Below are 13,878 nucleotides of genomic sequence, written 5' to 3'. Positions count from 1 at the left end.
ATTGCACAGTAGAAGGATGCCAGCTATACACAAAAATATGTACCCATAATGGTGCCCCTCAGGTTCAATTAAATATACCTATCTTCGGAGGCGCGGTGGCTGAGTGGTAAGGCGCTTGGCTTCGGGGGTCCCGGGTTCAAATACTGATGAGGACTGGGATTTTTACTTTCGGGATCTTTAAGGCATCTTCTAGCCCACCAAGCTCTTATGGGCATCTGACATTAGTTGAGGAAAAGTAAAGGCGGTTGGTCCTTGTGCTGGCCACATGATACCCTCGTTAACCGCGGACCACAGAAAGAGATGACCTTTACATCATCTGCCACATATATCTCAAGTTCTGAAAAGAGAATTTAAAAAATGAAATACTTATCTTCACAAGGATTCATCTTATCAAGGAGGACCAGCTCTAGAAACTCACCAATCGGGACTGTCCTTGCATGGTAAAATGGGTTACATTACATGTTTACAACATTCTACGTCAGGGGTGGGCCTTGCATCCAATAAGCAACTTAAGTTATCAGCCACTAGGTTAAAATGACTAAATTAGCGTTTTATTGTAAGAGACTGACTATATCATTGTATGGTACTACCTTCCATCATTACAGTTGTAAAGCATTACACGTTGAAAAACAAATATCCACTCCATAGTGTATAATAAATGTAGCCATAAGTGATATTGAAGCGAATATTTTGTAAGGCAAATTTTCTTATTTATGGAAATAAAATCATCTCATTAAAAAAATATTACTGAAGAAAAAAAGAAATAAATTTACGTAATAATGACATCGAATGGTTCATATCACTAGCCCCTCTTACAGTCGAAGTCGTCTCCCTTACATTCTCTCGTTCAATAACCTATTAGTCTGCGTTTTGATTTTTGTTTCGTATTTTTTTATTCATTCATCACAACATTACTAGATCTAGAATCCTAGTTTTTATTACTGAAAAAAATTTTTATACAGCTTTTAAAAAAAAATTTTTATAATATCTTTCTATCTGTTATAGCAATGGTTAAAGCCACACAAAAAAAAAGTGTTCCGGTGTCACTCTTAAAATATTTCTGGGTTGGGGCCGCTGTGTAAGATCTAAAATAACAATAGTTAAGTGTTCGGGCACTCAAGAACTTGTCCTTATATAAGAATTCTATCTGGATTGGCTTTATCTGTAATCTTTTTATTTTTATTTTTTTTGGGAAGGGGGGAATGGGAAATAATCATAGGCTTTCAAGGCATGAGTGGCTGTTAGAATCGAATGTGTCCTCTATCTCACTGTTGCTAAGGGGAGTGGTGTCCTTGACAGGCTTTAGTTTGCTGAGATATAGATCTCTAATATGGTGTAGGAATAAAAGCCTTAGCCAGTGCAAGAGGCTAATGTGATTTTTTAAGGTTTTTATGAGACGTTTGGATACAATGACGAATACCAAGGTACTTTTCAAACATCATTTGCGCTAACGAAGCTAAGTAACCCCACTCACTTAGTTGAACATCGCCTACATTGCCTATCATGCACATAGCATTCATTGCCTAACATGTGCATTGCATTAATTGCCTAACATGTGCATTGCAATCATTGCCTAACATGTGCATTGCATTCATTGCCTAACATGTGCTTCGCCTAACATGTACATAACAATTATTGCCTACCATTGCAATCATTGCCTAACATTTGCACTGAATTCAATAATTAATAATTAATTTTATTTATAAAGCGCTGTTAACAAACAAAATGTAGGCTCAAGGCGCTGTAACATTCAATGCATAACATTTACATCACCTAACATGTACATTGCCTAACATGTACAGTGCAATCTTTACCTATCATTGCTATCATTGTCTATCATGTACATAACAATCATTGCCTTACATGTACAGTGCTATCATTGCCTAACATGTGCACTGAATTCATTGCCTAACATGTGCACTGAATTCATTGCCTATCACGTACAATGCAATCATCGCTAAACGTGTTCAGAGCCTCTAGATCTTTCCTCCCTTGCTATGTAGAATGTTCAGTAAAAGGTTTCAACAAGGTTCTCAAAATATTGTAGCCATTAGCTGATCTGCCAAGAAGGCCGTCGAAAGAACCACTATGAACGAAGCAAGCCCATAAAAACTGTTTAATATTATCTCACTAATGGGATCCTTTTATAAATCTTCTACAGACAAACTTTCCGTAAAAACAACGGAATATCTATTACACTAATATCGTGCAATTTGCAAACATGAATCCTTATACACACTTGACGATTAACAAACAATATAAGGCCGGTATTTCTTACGGTCCTACAGAATTTGCGTTAGTTTGAATGTAAGCTTAAACATACACAGATAAATCTATAATTAGATCCTGTTTCTATAGGTTAGTATCATATATATTATTCTATAGATGCACAAACTGTGGACTACAGTTATACATTAGTATTTTATATAGCCTACTAGCAGCATACTTGCATATTGAAATTTAAAAAAAAACATACAAAAATAGTTTCATTTTTTTGTTCAAATACATCCTTTATACAACTTAAAGAGCGATTGTTTGTCTATTATTACTAAATAATGAATGTTTTATTACAAAACAATGGAATATTTTTACCCGTTACATTCTCCCCATCCTCCCGAGGAGGAATCCTGGTTAAGCGAATATATAGATCAGCTACACTTTATAATATTCCAATGATAAGTCTTTAGATCAGCGGTTCTCAACCTTTTAAGCTCGGCGACCCCTTTTTACAATCCCTCACTATGTCGCGACCCCCCCCCCCAACCACCACAACACACCCATACAGCAATAGGACAAAAACAATCCATATTTTCGATCGTCTTAGGCGACCCCTGGCAAATCGTCGCGATCCACAGGTTGAGAACCCCTGCTTTAGATCGAGACTTAGAAGACGATGCGCAAATTAATGTATTAAACTCTTCAACGAATAATGCCTACAAATGTTTTCTTGTTCTATAGCCAAATGAATATAATTTTTTTTCCTTAAAAATTATACTGGTTAACCCAGAGTTTTCCCAGTGGGGCCAACGAGTTAGTAATTATTTCCAAAAAATATACAACAACTGTCCAATTTCTAGGAAAATCGTTAGAGCCGTTTTCTAGATCCGCTTCAATGTTCTCTGAAGGTTCCAGGAAGTTTCCACGAAGTTACGAGCTGAATAGAAGTATTGTAACAAGAAAAACATTTGTAAAAATGGCAGGGTTTTTTTTTACATCTTATAGAGCTATTCCTTTGCCTAATAAATGTAAGATTTAAAAAACAAAGAAAAATATTTTCTTATTCTCTAGCCAAATTTAAATTAATTTCATTTATTTTGAAAATTATAACCGTCAAACTCAAGTTCACTCAAGTTTTCGCATTGTGGTCAACGAGCTAGTAATTCTTCTCTAAACGATATACAGCAACTGTCAAATCTATATGAAAATCAGTAGAGTCGTTTTCTAGACTCGCGTCCACCCACACAGACCTGAGTTCAAACTCGTTGCTCACGCCTCCCGGGCTGAGGTGCTAACCACTCTGCTAGTAAGGTACTTATGACTAGTATATATATATTGTTTATTTGAATTTAGATCGGCGACTTATAAAGGGGTCTAATTCAGCTTATACTTCAATCAAGCACTATTTCTTTCCCTTGTTCGATATACCAAACAAAAGAATGAATTACCAATAGTTAATGAAATAATTAGTTTATTTTTTTAAATTCTTGTGTAGTCAGGGTAAAAGAAATAATTGCGCAAAATTTCAGCTAGATCAGAGATTGGGTGTCGGAGAAATTACGTGTACAAACTTTTATACCAGCCAGACAGAGTGAACTGATATAAGCTTTGTAAAAATATTGTTAATTGCTGTTGGTCTAGATCTATTAAAAATTTAATTACATGACTGATCCAAACTAATTGATACAATAACACTTCGTATAAGCCTTTACAGTTTTTAAAGTACTTTTTTCAAAATATTTTCTTGTTCAAAAGTAGTTTGCTTGTGACAAGACAGAAATTTGGTTTTAATTTTATTTATAATAACGTTTATTGGACGGGTGTTCAAATCCCTCAGCCCCCTAGATGACTAAACGGTCATTATCGTATCACGATGGACAATCTATGTATTGTATAAACATTAACTCTGTAGTAGGAAATATATTTATCTAATAAACGTAAAAATTGTTTTAAGCAACAGCTAAAAGTACATTTCTAGCCTTAAATTTTCACATAGCAGATAAACAAAACATCACGTGACGATGACGTCATTTATCGTTCAAATTGTTTACTTAAAGTGTGCAGACTTGAAATGATAAATTTTTTTACGGGCAAGATAGATCTCGATACGGTGGATAAACACATTGCATGATTCTTTTTCAATCTCTTTAATCCATGCATCATTTTCTTTTTTTTTTTGTCTGTTACAGTACTCTCTCTCTCTCTTTCGCCTTCTCTATCTCTCTTTCTCATTTTCTTTCTCTCGCTCTCTTTAATCTTTCTCTCATTCCGTGTTTGTTGAACATGTTTCGGAGGTTCCTTTCGGATGATTATGTCTGAGCCCAAACTTCCCTCAGTCGGCGTAGGATAACGGCGGGTAGGGTTTGAACCCGGGACAATCGAGATGACAGTCCAGAGCGATGAACACGTGAACAGACAGCCTTCTACATTTCCTTATTACTTAAAAGTCCCCATTCAGAACTTGTAGTTTATAGGGCAGTTGATGTAAAGGTAATCTGTTTCTGTGGCCACAGTTAACGAAGGTGCAATGTGGCCAACACAACGACTAACCGCCTTTACTTTTCCCCAACTATTGTCAGGTACCCATTAGAGCTGGGTGGCGCCCGAAAATGCCGAAATTAAAAATTCCAGTCTTCATCAGGGTTTTGAGCCCCGGACCCCTGGTTTCGGTAGCCAAGCGCTTTACCGCTCAGCCACTGCGCCTCCGCATTCCCTTATAGTTACATTAAATCTTTCTCTCTCATTATCACTCTCTCTTTATCTCTTATATATGCATGACTAAATGCATGACGCGTAGGACGTAATTATCTTCTTTTTTGAAGTAACGTCTGTAGTATATAAGATAATAAGATAAGGTTATCATGATCATACATGAAGGCTAATTTATAAATTGCAAGCTTGTTGGTGTAACCAGTGTCTAGAATACGAAAGTCTAGTTAAGAGGATAAGCCAGGTATAAATTTTCTAAACATTTTAGTAGAACATTCAAAATTCTAAGCTTCTTTTCTTATAGCCCAAACTATTTATATAATTGTGTTCGCTACAGTAATCTTTTAATAAGGTGTCAACCTTGTTACTGACAGTATTTTACACTTTTTTCTTAAAACTCTTTTTATCCCATTCTCTTACATTTGTTTTCTTTGATTCCCTTTATATCGCCACCACATTGCTTCATATCGAGTTCTCTTCTTTTTCTAATTCACTGCATTTTATTGTTTAAATAACGTGAACGGGGTCTTGCAAATCTAAATCGTCATCATATGTATATATCATATAAGATAAGATAAACAAAGAGCAGATTACTGGGATTAACTTTAGCGTGAAAATCTACCATAAAGAAATTATGTTTCCTTTTGCTTTTCTCCAGAAATGATTTAGAATAAGCACTATGACGAACTGTAACTAGATTTATAATCAAATGAATATAATAATTTGCCTAACACCGCCATCTTAAACTCACTTAAGAGTGATAAGTCCAGAACCAGAAGTCACTTACATGCGTTGCTGACGGCGAAACTGTCTGTGACGTCCAGCACCGTGGTGTCATTCCTCAGCCTGTACCGGAAGAATCTGTTGCCGCTGTAGGCCGTGTTCAACAGGTGCACCTCGTGCCTGAAGGCCGTTAATGTCTGGACAGATCTCTTGTCAAATATGCCTCCTGAAATTTAAAGCATGTTCGACTGATTTCAGTTGTAAGGGCGGGAAAAAAAATTAATAACACGCAGGATGTAAAAATAAGTACTTTAAAAACTTAAATAAGGGAAATAACCATTAAATAACTGCAATTCTCTAAATGCTGTATGATTGTTTTTTTTTAAATAATAATTACCACTAATGAATTAAATACGTGGCTAACTTTTTATTGATTCGTGTGCTGTCATTGTCAATGAATAATTGTGCCAAGTTTCAACTTGATCCTAGAATGGTAAGTGTCAAAGATATCACCAGGGAAAGACAGAGGAATTGAGTTGATATGAGCTTGGTAAAAATGTGGTCCCTTATAGGAAAACGTCCACTGGACATTACTTCTCTATCCCCTGTAAGGCTGGAGTAGTAGGCCATTATATTACTTCTCTATGCCAATGTAAGGCTGGAGTAGTAGGCCATTATATTACTTCTCCATCCCCTGTAAGGCTGGAGTAGTAGGCCATTATAGTACTTCTCCATGCCAATGTAAGGCTGGAGTAGTAGGCCATTATAGTACTTCTCCATGCCAATGTAAGGCTGGAGTAGTAGGCCATTATATTACCTCTCCATGCCAATGTAAGGCTGGAGTAGTAGGCCATTATATTACCTCTCCATGCCAATGTAAGGCTGGAGTAGTAGGCTATTATATTACTTCTCTATGCCAATGTAAGACTGGAGTAGTAGGCCATTATATTACTTCTCTATGCCAATGTAAGGCTGGAGTAGTAGGCCATTATAGTACTTCTCTATGCCAATGTAAGGCTGGAGTAGTAGGCCATTATATTACTTCTCTATGCCAATGTAAGGCTGGAGTAGTAGGCCATTATATTACTTCTCTATGCCAATGTAAGGCTGGAGTAGTAGGCTATTATATTACTTCTCTATGCCAATGTAAGGCTGGAGTAGTAGGCCATTATAGTACTTCTCCATGCCAATGTAAGGCTGGAGTAGTAGGCCATTATATTACTTCTCTATGCCAATGTAAGGCTGGAGTAGTAGGCCATTATATTACCTCTCTATGCCAATGTAAGGCTGGAGTAGTAGGCCATTATATTACTTCTCTATGCCAATGTAAGGCTGGAGTAGTAGGCCATTATATTACTTCTCTATGCCAATGTAAGGCTGGAGTAGTAGGCTATTATATTACTTCTCTATGCCAATGTAAGGCTGGAGTAGTAGGCCATTATAGTACCTCTCCATGCCAATGTAAGGCTGGAGTAGTAGGCCATTATATTACTTCTCTATGCCAATGTAAGGCTGGAGTAGTAGGCCATTATAGTACTTCTCTATGCCAATGTAAGGCTGGAGTAGTAGGCCATTATATTACTTCTCTATGCCAATGTAAGGCTGGAGTAGTAGGCCATTATATTACTTCTCTATGCCAATGTAAGGCTGGAGTAGTAGGCCATTATATTACTTCTCCATGCCAATGTAAGGCTGGAGTAGTAGGCCATTATAGTACTTCTTTATGCCAATGTAAGGCTGGAGTAGTAGGCCATTATATTACTTCTCTATGCCAATGTAAGGCTGGAGTAGTAGGCTATTATATTACTTCTCTATGCCAATGTAAGGCTGGAGTAGTAGGCCATTATATTACTTCTCTATGCCAATGTAAGGCTGGAGTAGTAGGCCATTATATTACTTCTCTATGCCAATGTAAGACTGGAGTAGTAGGCCATTATATTACTTCTCTATGCCAATGTAAGGCTGGAGTAGTAGGCTATTATATTACTTCTCTATGCCAATGTAAGGCTGGAGTAGTAGGCCATTATATTACCTCTCTATGCCAATGTAAGGCTGGAGTAGTAGGCTATTATATTACTTCTCTATGCCAATGTAAGGCTGGAGTAGTAGGCTATTATATTACTTCTCTATGCCAATGTAAGGCTGGAGTAGTAGGCTATTATATTACTTCTCTATGCCAATGTAAGGCTGGAGTAGTAGGCCATTATATTACTTCTCTATGCCAATGTAAGGCTGGAGTAGTAGGCTATTATATTACTTCTCTATGCCAATGTAAGGCTGGAGTAGTAGGCTATTATATTACTTCTCTATGCCAATGTAAGGCTGGAGTAGTAGGCCATTATATTACTTCTCTATGCCAATGTAAGGCTGGAGTAGTAGGCTATTATATTACTTCTCTATGCCAATGTAAGGCTGGAGTAGTAGGCTATTATATTACTTCTCTATGCCAATGTAAGGCTGGAGTAGTAGGCTATTATATTACTTCTCTATGCCAATGTAAGGCTGGAGTAGTAGGCCATTATATTACCTCTCCATGCCAATGTAAGGCTGGAGTAGTAGGCCATTATATTACCTCTCCATGCCAATGTAAGGCTGGAGTAGTAGGCTATTATAGTACCTCTCTATGCCAATGTAAGGCTGGAGTAGTAGGCTATTATATTACTTCTCTATGCCAATGTAAGGCTGGAGTAGTAGGCTATTATATTACCTCTCCATGCCAATGTAAGGCTGGAGTAGTAGGCCATTATAGTACCTCTCCATGCCAATGTAAGGCTGGAGTAGTAGGCCATTATATTACTTCTCTATGCCAATGTAAGGCTGGAGTAGTAGGCTATTATATTACCTCTCCATGCCAATGTAAGGCTGGAGTAGTAGGCCATTATAGTACTTCTCCATGCCAATGTAAGGCTGGAGTAGTAGGCCATTATAGTACCTCTCTATGCCAATGTAAGGCTGGAGTAGTAGGCCATTATAGTACTTCTCCATGCCAATGTAAGGCTGGAGTAGTAGGCCATTATAGTACTTCTCTATGCCAATGTAAGGCTGGAGTAGTAGGCCATTATATTACTTCTCTATGCCAATGTAAGGCTGGAGTAGTAGGCCATTATATTACTTCTCTATGCCAATGTAAGGCTGGAGTAGTAGGCTTTTATAGTACCTCTCCATGCCAATGTAAGGCTGGAGTAGTAGGCCATTATAGTACCTCTCCATGCCAATGTAAGGCTGGAGTAGTAGGCCATTATATTACTTCTCTATGCCAATGTAAGGCTGGAGTAGTAGGCTATTATATTACCTCTCCATGCCAATGTAAGGCTGGAGTAGTAGGCCATTATATTACTTCTCTATGCCAATGTAAGGCTGGAGTAGTAGGCCATTATATTACTTCTCTATGCCAATGTAAGGCTGGAGTAGTAGGCCATTATAGTACCTCTCCATGCCAATGTAAGGCTGGAGTAGTAGGCCATTATATTACTTCTCTATGCCAATGTAAGGCTGGAGTAGTAGGCCATTATATTACTTCTCTATGCCAATGTAAGGCTGGAGTAGTAGGCCATTATAGTATTTCTCCATGCCAATGTAAGGCTGGAGTAGTAGGCCATTATAGTACCTCTCTATGCCAATGTAAGGCTGGAGTAGTAAGCTATTATATTACTTCTCTATGCCAATGTAAGACTGGAGTAGTAGGCTATTATATTACTTCTCTATGCCAATGTAAGGCTGGAGTAGTAGGCCATTATATTACTTCTCTATGCCAATGTAAGACTGGAGTAGTAGGCCATTATATTACTTCTCTATGCCAATGTAAGGCTGGAGTAGTAGGCTATTATATTACTTCTCTATGCCAATGTAAGGCTGGAGTAGTAGGCCATTATATTACTTCTCTATGCCAATGTAAGGCTGGAGTAGTAGGCCATTATATTACTTCTCTATGCCAATGTAAGGCTGGAGTAGTAGGCCATTATATTACTTCTCTATGCCAATGTAAGGCTGGAGTAGTAGGCCATTATATTACCTCTCCATGCCAATGTAAGGCTGGAGTAGTAGGCTATTATATTACTTCTCTATGCCAATGTAAGGCTGGAGTAGTAGGCCATTATATTACTTCTCCATGCCAATGTAAGGCTGGAGTAGTAGGCTATTATATTACTTCTCTATGCCAATGTAAGGCTGGAGTAGTAGGCCATTATATTACTTCTCTATGCCAATGTAAGGCTGGAGTAGTAGGCTATTATATTACTTCTCTATGCCAATGTAAGGCTGGAGTAGTAGGCCATTATAGTACTTCTCTATGCCAATGTAAGGCTGGAGTAGTAGGCTATTATATTACTTCTCTATGCCAATGTAAGGCTGGAGTAGTAGGCCATTATATTACTTCTCTATGCCAATGTAAGGCTGGAGTAGTAGGCTATTATATTACTTCTCTATGCCAATGTAAGGCTGGAGTAGTAGGCCATTATATTACTTCTCTATGCCAATGTAAGGCTGGAGTAGTAGGCCATTATATTACTTCTCTATGCCAATGTAAGGCTGGAGTAGTAGGCCATTATATTACTTCTCTATGCCAATGTAAGGCTGGAGTAGTAGGCCATTATATTACTTCTCCATGCCAATGTAAGGCTGGAGTAGTAGGCTATTATATTACTTCTCTATGCCAATGTAAGGCTGGAGTAGTAGGCCATTATATTACTTCTCTATGCCAATGTAAGGCTGGAGTAGTAGGCCATTATATTACTTCTCTATGCCAATGTAAGGCTGGAGTAGTAGGCTATTAAATTAACTTACCCTAAAATGTGCACACACTGGATTTACACGAGCAGATATATATCACAGAATCAGACTATCAATAAGGAATCAACGCGTAATGTTAGCCTTACGATATCTATGTGTGAATACAATTTTAAGCCCACCTATTTATTTATAAATGTAACCTTTATTTCAATAAGCACCTATGCTTTTATAAAGCTTATATCAACTCACTCTGTCTGTCTGGTAAAAAGCTTGTAAGCGTGTTGTGGACGGTCGTTGAATCGTAGCACCAAACTGCTGGTAGACAACTAACACGCTTAGGCATATTATATTTTACTTCAAAAACTTTAAATAACTTGAATAACTGCTCTATAAATATAAACAATACTAAATCGAATTTTTATTACAAAGATCAAATGAAATAAATGTGGTAAACGTAGACTTCAGTAATAATAACTCAGTACAAAAACACATCTTTTCAGTCTGGCGTTCTAAAATTGCGCTAAACAAAAACAATTTAGTAAAAATATTTCTAATCGCACAAATATATGAATGGTAGTCTAGATCTACTAAACAAATTAATGACATGACTGATCCAGACTAATTAATACAATTACACTTACTATAATCTTTATTTATTTTCTTAAATAGTATTTTTATACTTTTCTTGTTTATGTTTTCTTTTTAATTGCGATACCGCTAGCAATAGCTGAGTCTCGCGTGTAGCACTCTGGTGAGTCACGTGTGTTTTACGTGTAACATATGCGTCAGCCCTGATAACTAGATCTAGACACTTAGGAAAATTCAACACCAATCAATAATTACTTTCCATGTTCGATTAAATCTACTGTTTTATTTAGCAAGCACTTTTCCACTGCACCACATTAGTCAAAATGCGTCCGTGTTGGTAAATCTACAGTTGGTCAATCAGAACAGTACTATTGCCATTTTGTTTAACTTTGTCTCGTTGCTTTAAGTCAAAGGAAGAAACACACTTTGTATATTAGTACATAAATCCAAGTGTGTTAGATGTGTACAAAACATTACATGTGCTATATGTAAAAGAAACAGACGCGTGTCAGGTGTGTAGGGAAACAGCGGTGTGTAAAATCCGTACAGGAAGAAGCGTGTGTTAGATTTGTAGAGAAAAAGAAGTATGTAAATTCGCACAGAAATCGAGCATTGTTAGATGTGGAGAGAAAAACGAGTTTATAAAATCCGTACAGACATAGGCATGTTAGATGTGTAATGAAAAGGAGTGTGTAAAATACTTACAGAAAGAAGCGTGTGTTAGATGTGTAGAGAAAAAAATAGTGTGTCATTCCTTACCGAAAAAGGCGCGTGTTAAATGTGTAGAGAAATAGCAGTGTGTAAAATCCTTATAGAAAGATGCGTGTATTAGATGTATAGAAAAAGTGTATAAAATACTTACAGAAAGACTCATGTGTTAGATACGTAGAGAAAGATGCGTGTATTAGATGTGTAGAAAAAGTGTATAAAATGCTTACAGAAAGACTCATGTGTTAGATACGTAGAGAAAGATGCGTGTATTAGATGTGTAGAAAAAGTGTATAAAATACTTACAGAAAGACTCATGTGTTAGATACGTAGAGAAAGATGCGTGTATTAGATGTGTAGAAAAAGTGTATAAAATGCTTACAGAAAGACTCATGTGTTAGATACGTAGAGAAAGATGCGTGTATTAGATGTGTAGAAAAAGTGTATAAAATGCTTACAGAAAGACTCATGTGTTAGATACGTAGAGAAAGATGCGTGTATTAGATGTGTAGAAAAAGTGTATAAAATGCTTACAGAAAGACTCATGTGTTAGATACGTAGAGAAAGATGCGTGTATTAGATGTGTAGAAAAAGTGTATAAAATGCTTACAGAAAGACTCATGTGTTAGATACGTAGAGAAAGATGCGTGTATTAGATGTGTAGAAAAAGTCTATAAAATGCTTACAGAAAGACTCATGTGTTAGATACGTAGAGAAAGATGCGTGTATTAGATGTGTAGAAAAAGTGTATAAAATGCTTACAGAAAGACTCATGTGTTAGATACGTAGAGAAAGATGCGTGTATTAGATGTGTAGAAAAAGTCTATAAAATGCTTACAGAAAGACTCATGTGTTAGATACGTAGAGAAAGATGCGTGTATTAGATGTGTAGAAAAAGTCTATAAAATGCTTACAGAAAGACTCATGTGTTAGATACGTAGAGAAAGATGCGTGTGTTAGATGTGTAGGGAAGAGGAGTGTGTTAGGAGTGTGTTAGATGTGTAAAAAAAAAGAGGAGTGTGTTAGATGTGTAAAAAAAAAGAGGAGTGTGTTAGATATGTAAAAAACAAGAGGAGTGTGTTAGATGTGTAGACAAAGAGTCGTGTGTCAGATAGGTACACACAATTACTTGAAACAAAATAACAAAGTTGACTCCTGAGGAAAAAAAAACAACAACTTAATTTCCCTTGAGGGACTTATCTGTAGAGTTCCCTCCCCAGTCTTCTGGAATGCGACTATTGAGTTTTGTTCCTTGATTGTTCACATCGAGACGGCTCACGACAAATAAAGTGTTTAATAGAAACTTTTAATGTAGTCGCGGGGCTTGCTGGCCAATTTCTTTTTAACCGGTCCCTAGCCCCCTGGCGATCAGAGTAAACTCTGGCAAGTGCGTTTAAGTAGAGAGCGCGAAGTTACTCCGAAAGTTTTTTTGCGGGCTGGTAGAAACTGATGAAGGCAAGCAACTTTGGATGGTGACGTCCTCCTGGATAGCAAAGTTTATTTATAATACGTCCGACTGGTCGCAATGTACTTAAGCAACACAGGGCAACTAATTTTCGTATAAATCTCCTTATTACCTCTAGTTAATAGCCCACTTATATAGTCTATGGTTTTAAGATGTAGATTTTCTTTTTCCGTCTGCATCTGTCCTCGGCAGCGGATTTTCTCTTGGTCTTAAATGTGTATCCTGCGGCCTTTGTGAGTGACCTCCAGCTGTCTCGTTCTGAGGCCGCTTTCAACCAGGTGCTCTCTTCTATGTCATCTAAGGCAAGTTGGCGCCTAAGCTGGTCTTTGAAGCGTTTGCGTGAGTGGCCTATGCTACGTCGACCACCTTTTAGCTCACTAAAAAAAGATTGCCTTTGGCATACGTTCGTCCCCCATACAGCATACGTGCCCTGCCCAGCGTAACTGTTAGACCGTAAGAAGTTTGTCTATACTGCCCATACCGGCGTTCGCAAGGACATCGCTGTTTGTAGTGCGGTCTTGCCACCGTATGTCCAGGATGGAGCACAAGCACTTTTGGTGAAAGCGCTCAATGGTTATGCTTGCCCTGGGTGTGGCAAAATATGTAGGTCTTCACGGATCTTCGGACTCGAAGATAAGCCTTATTATTATGGTTTTAAGATGAAGGAGTGAATGCTGCCTCCAAACTGCTACAAACTGAAGAGCTTAGAAACTTTGATTCAGCATTGCTAGAAAGTACAT

General features: G+C 37.5%; 1 protein-coding gene across 2 annotated transcripts in view; it reads right to left on the bottom strand.

The window, feature by feature from the left end:
* LOC106056784 (glutamate receptor-like) overlaps window positions 1-13,878 on the bottom strand; it is a 112,437-nt gene that overhangs the window by 69,985 nt on the left and 28,574 nt on the right. For both annotated transcript variants that reach the window (XM_056039406.1, XM_013213633.2), the window contains exon 2: window positions 5,714-5,875. In XM_056039406.1, coding sequence (XP_055895381.1) covers window positions 5,714-5,875 — 162 coding nt within the window. The remainder of the gene's footprint in view (window positions 1-5,713; window positions 5,876-13,878) is intronic.

The sequence above is a fragment of the Biomphalaria glabrata genome, chromosome 8 (assembly GCF_947242115.1).
Source record: "Biomphalaria glabrata chromosome 8, xgBioGlab47.1, whole genome shotgun sequence".
Classification (NCBI taxonomy): Eukaryota; Metazoa; Mollusca; class Gastropoda; family Planorbidae; genus Biomphalaria; species Biomphalaria glabrata.
This window is presented reverse-complemented; position numbering and strand designations above follow the sequence as displayed.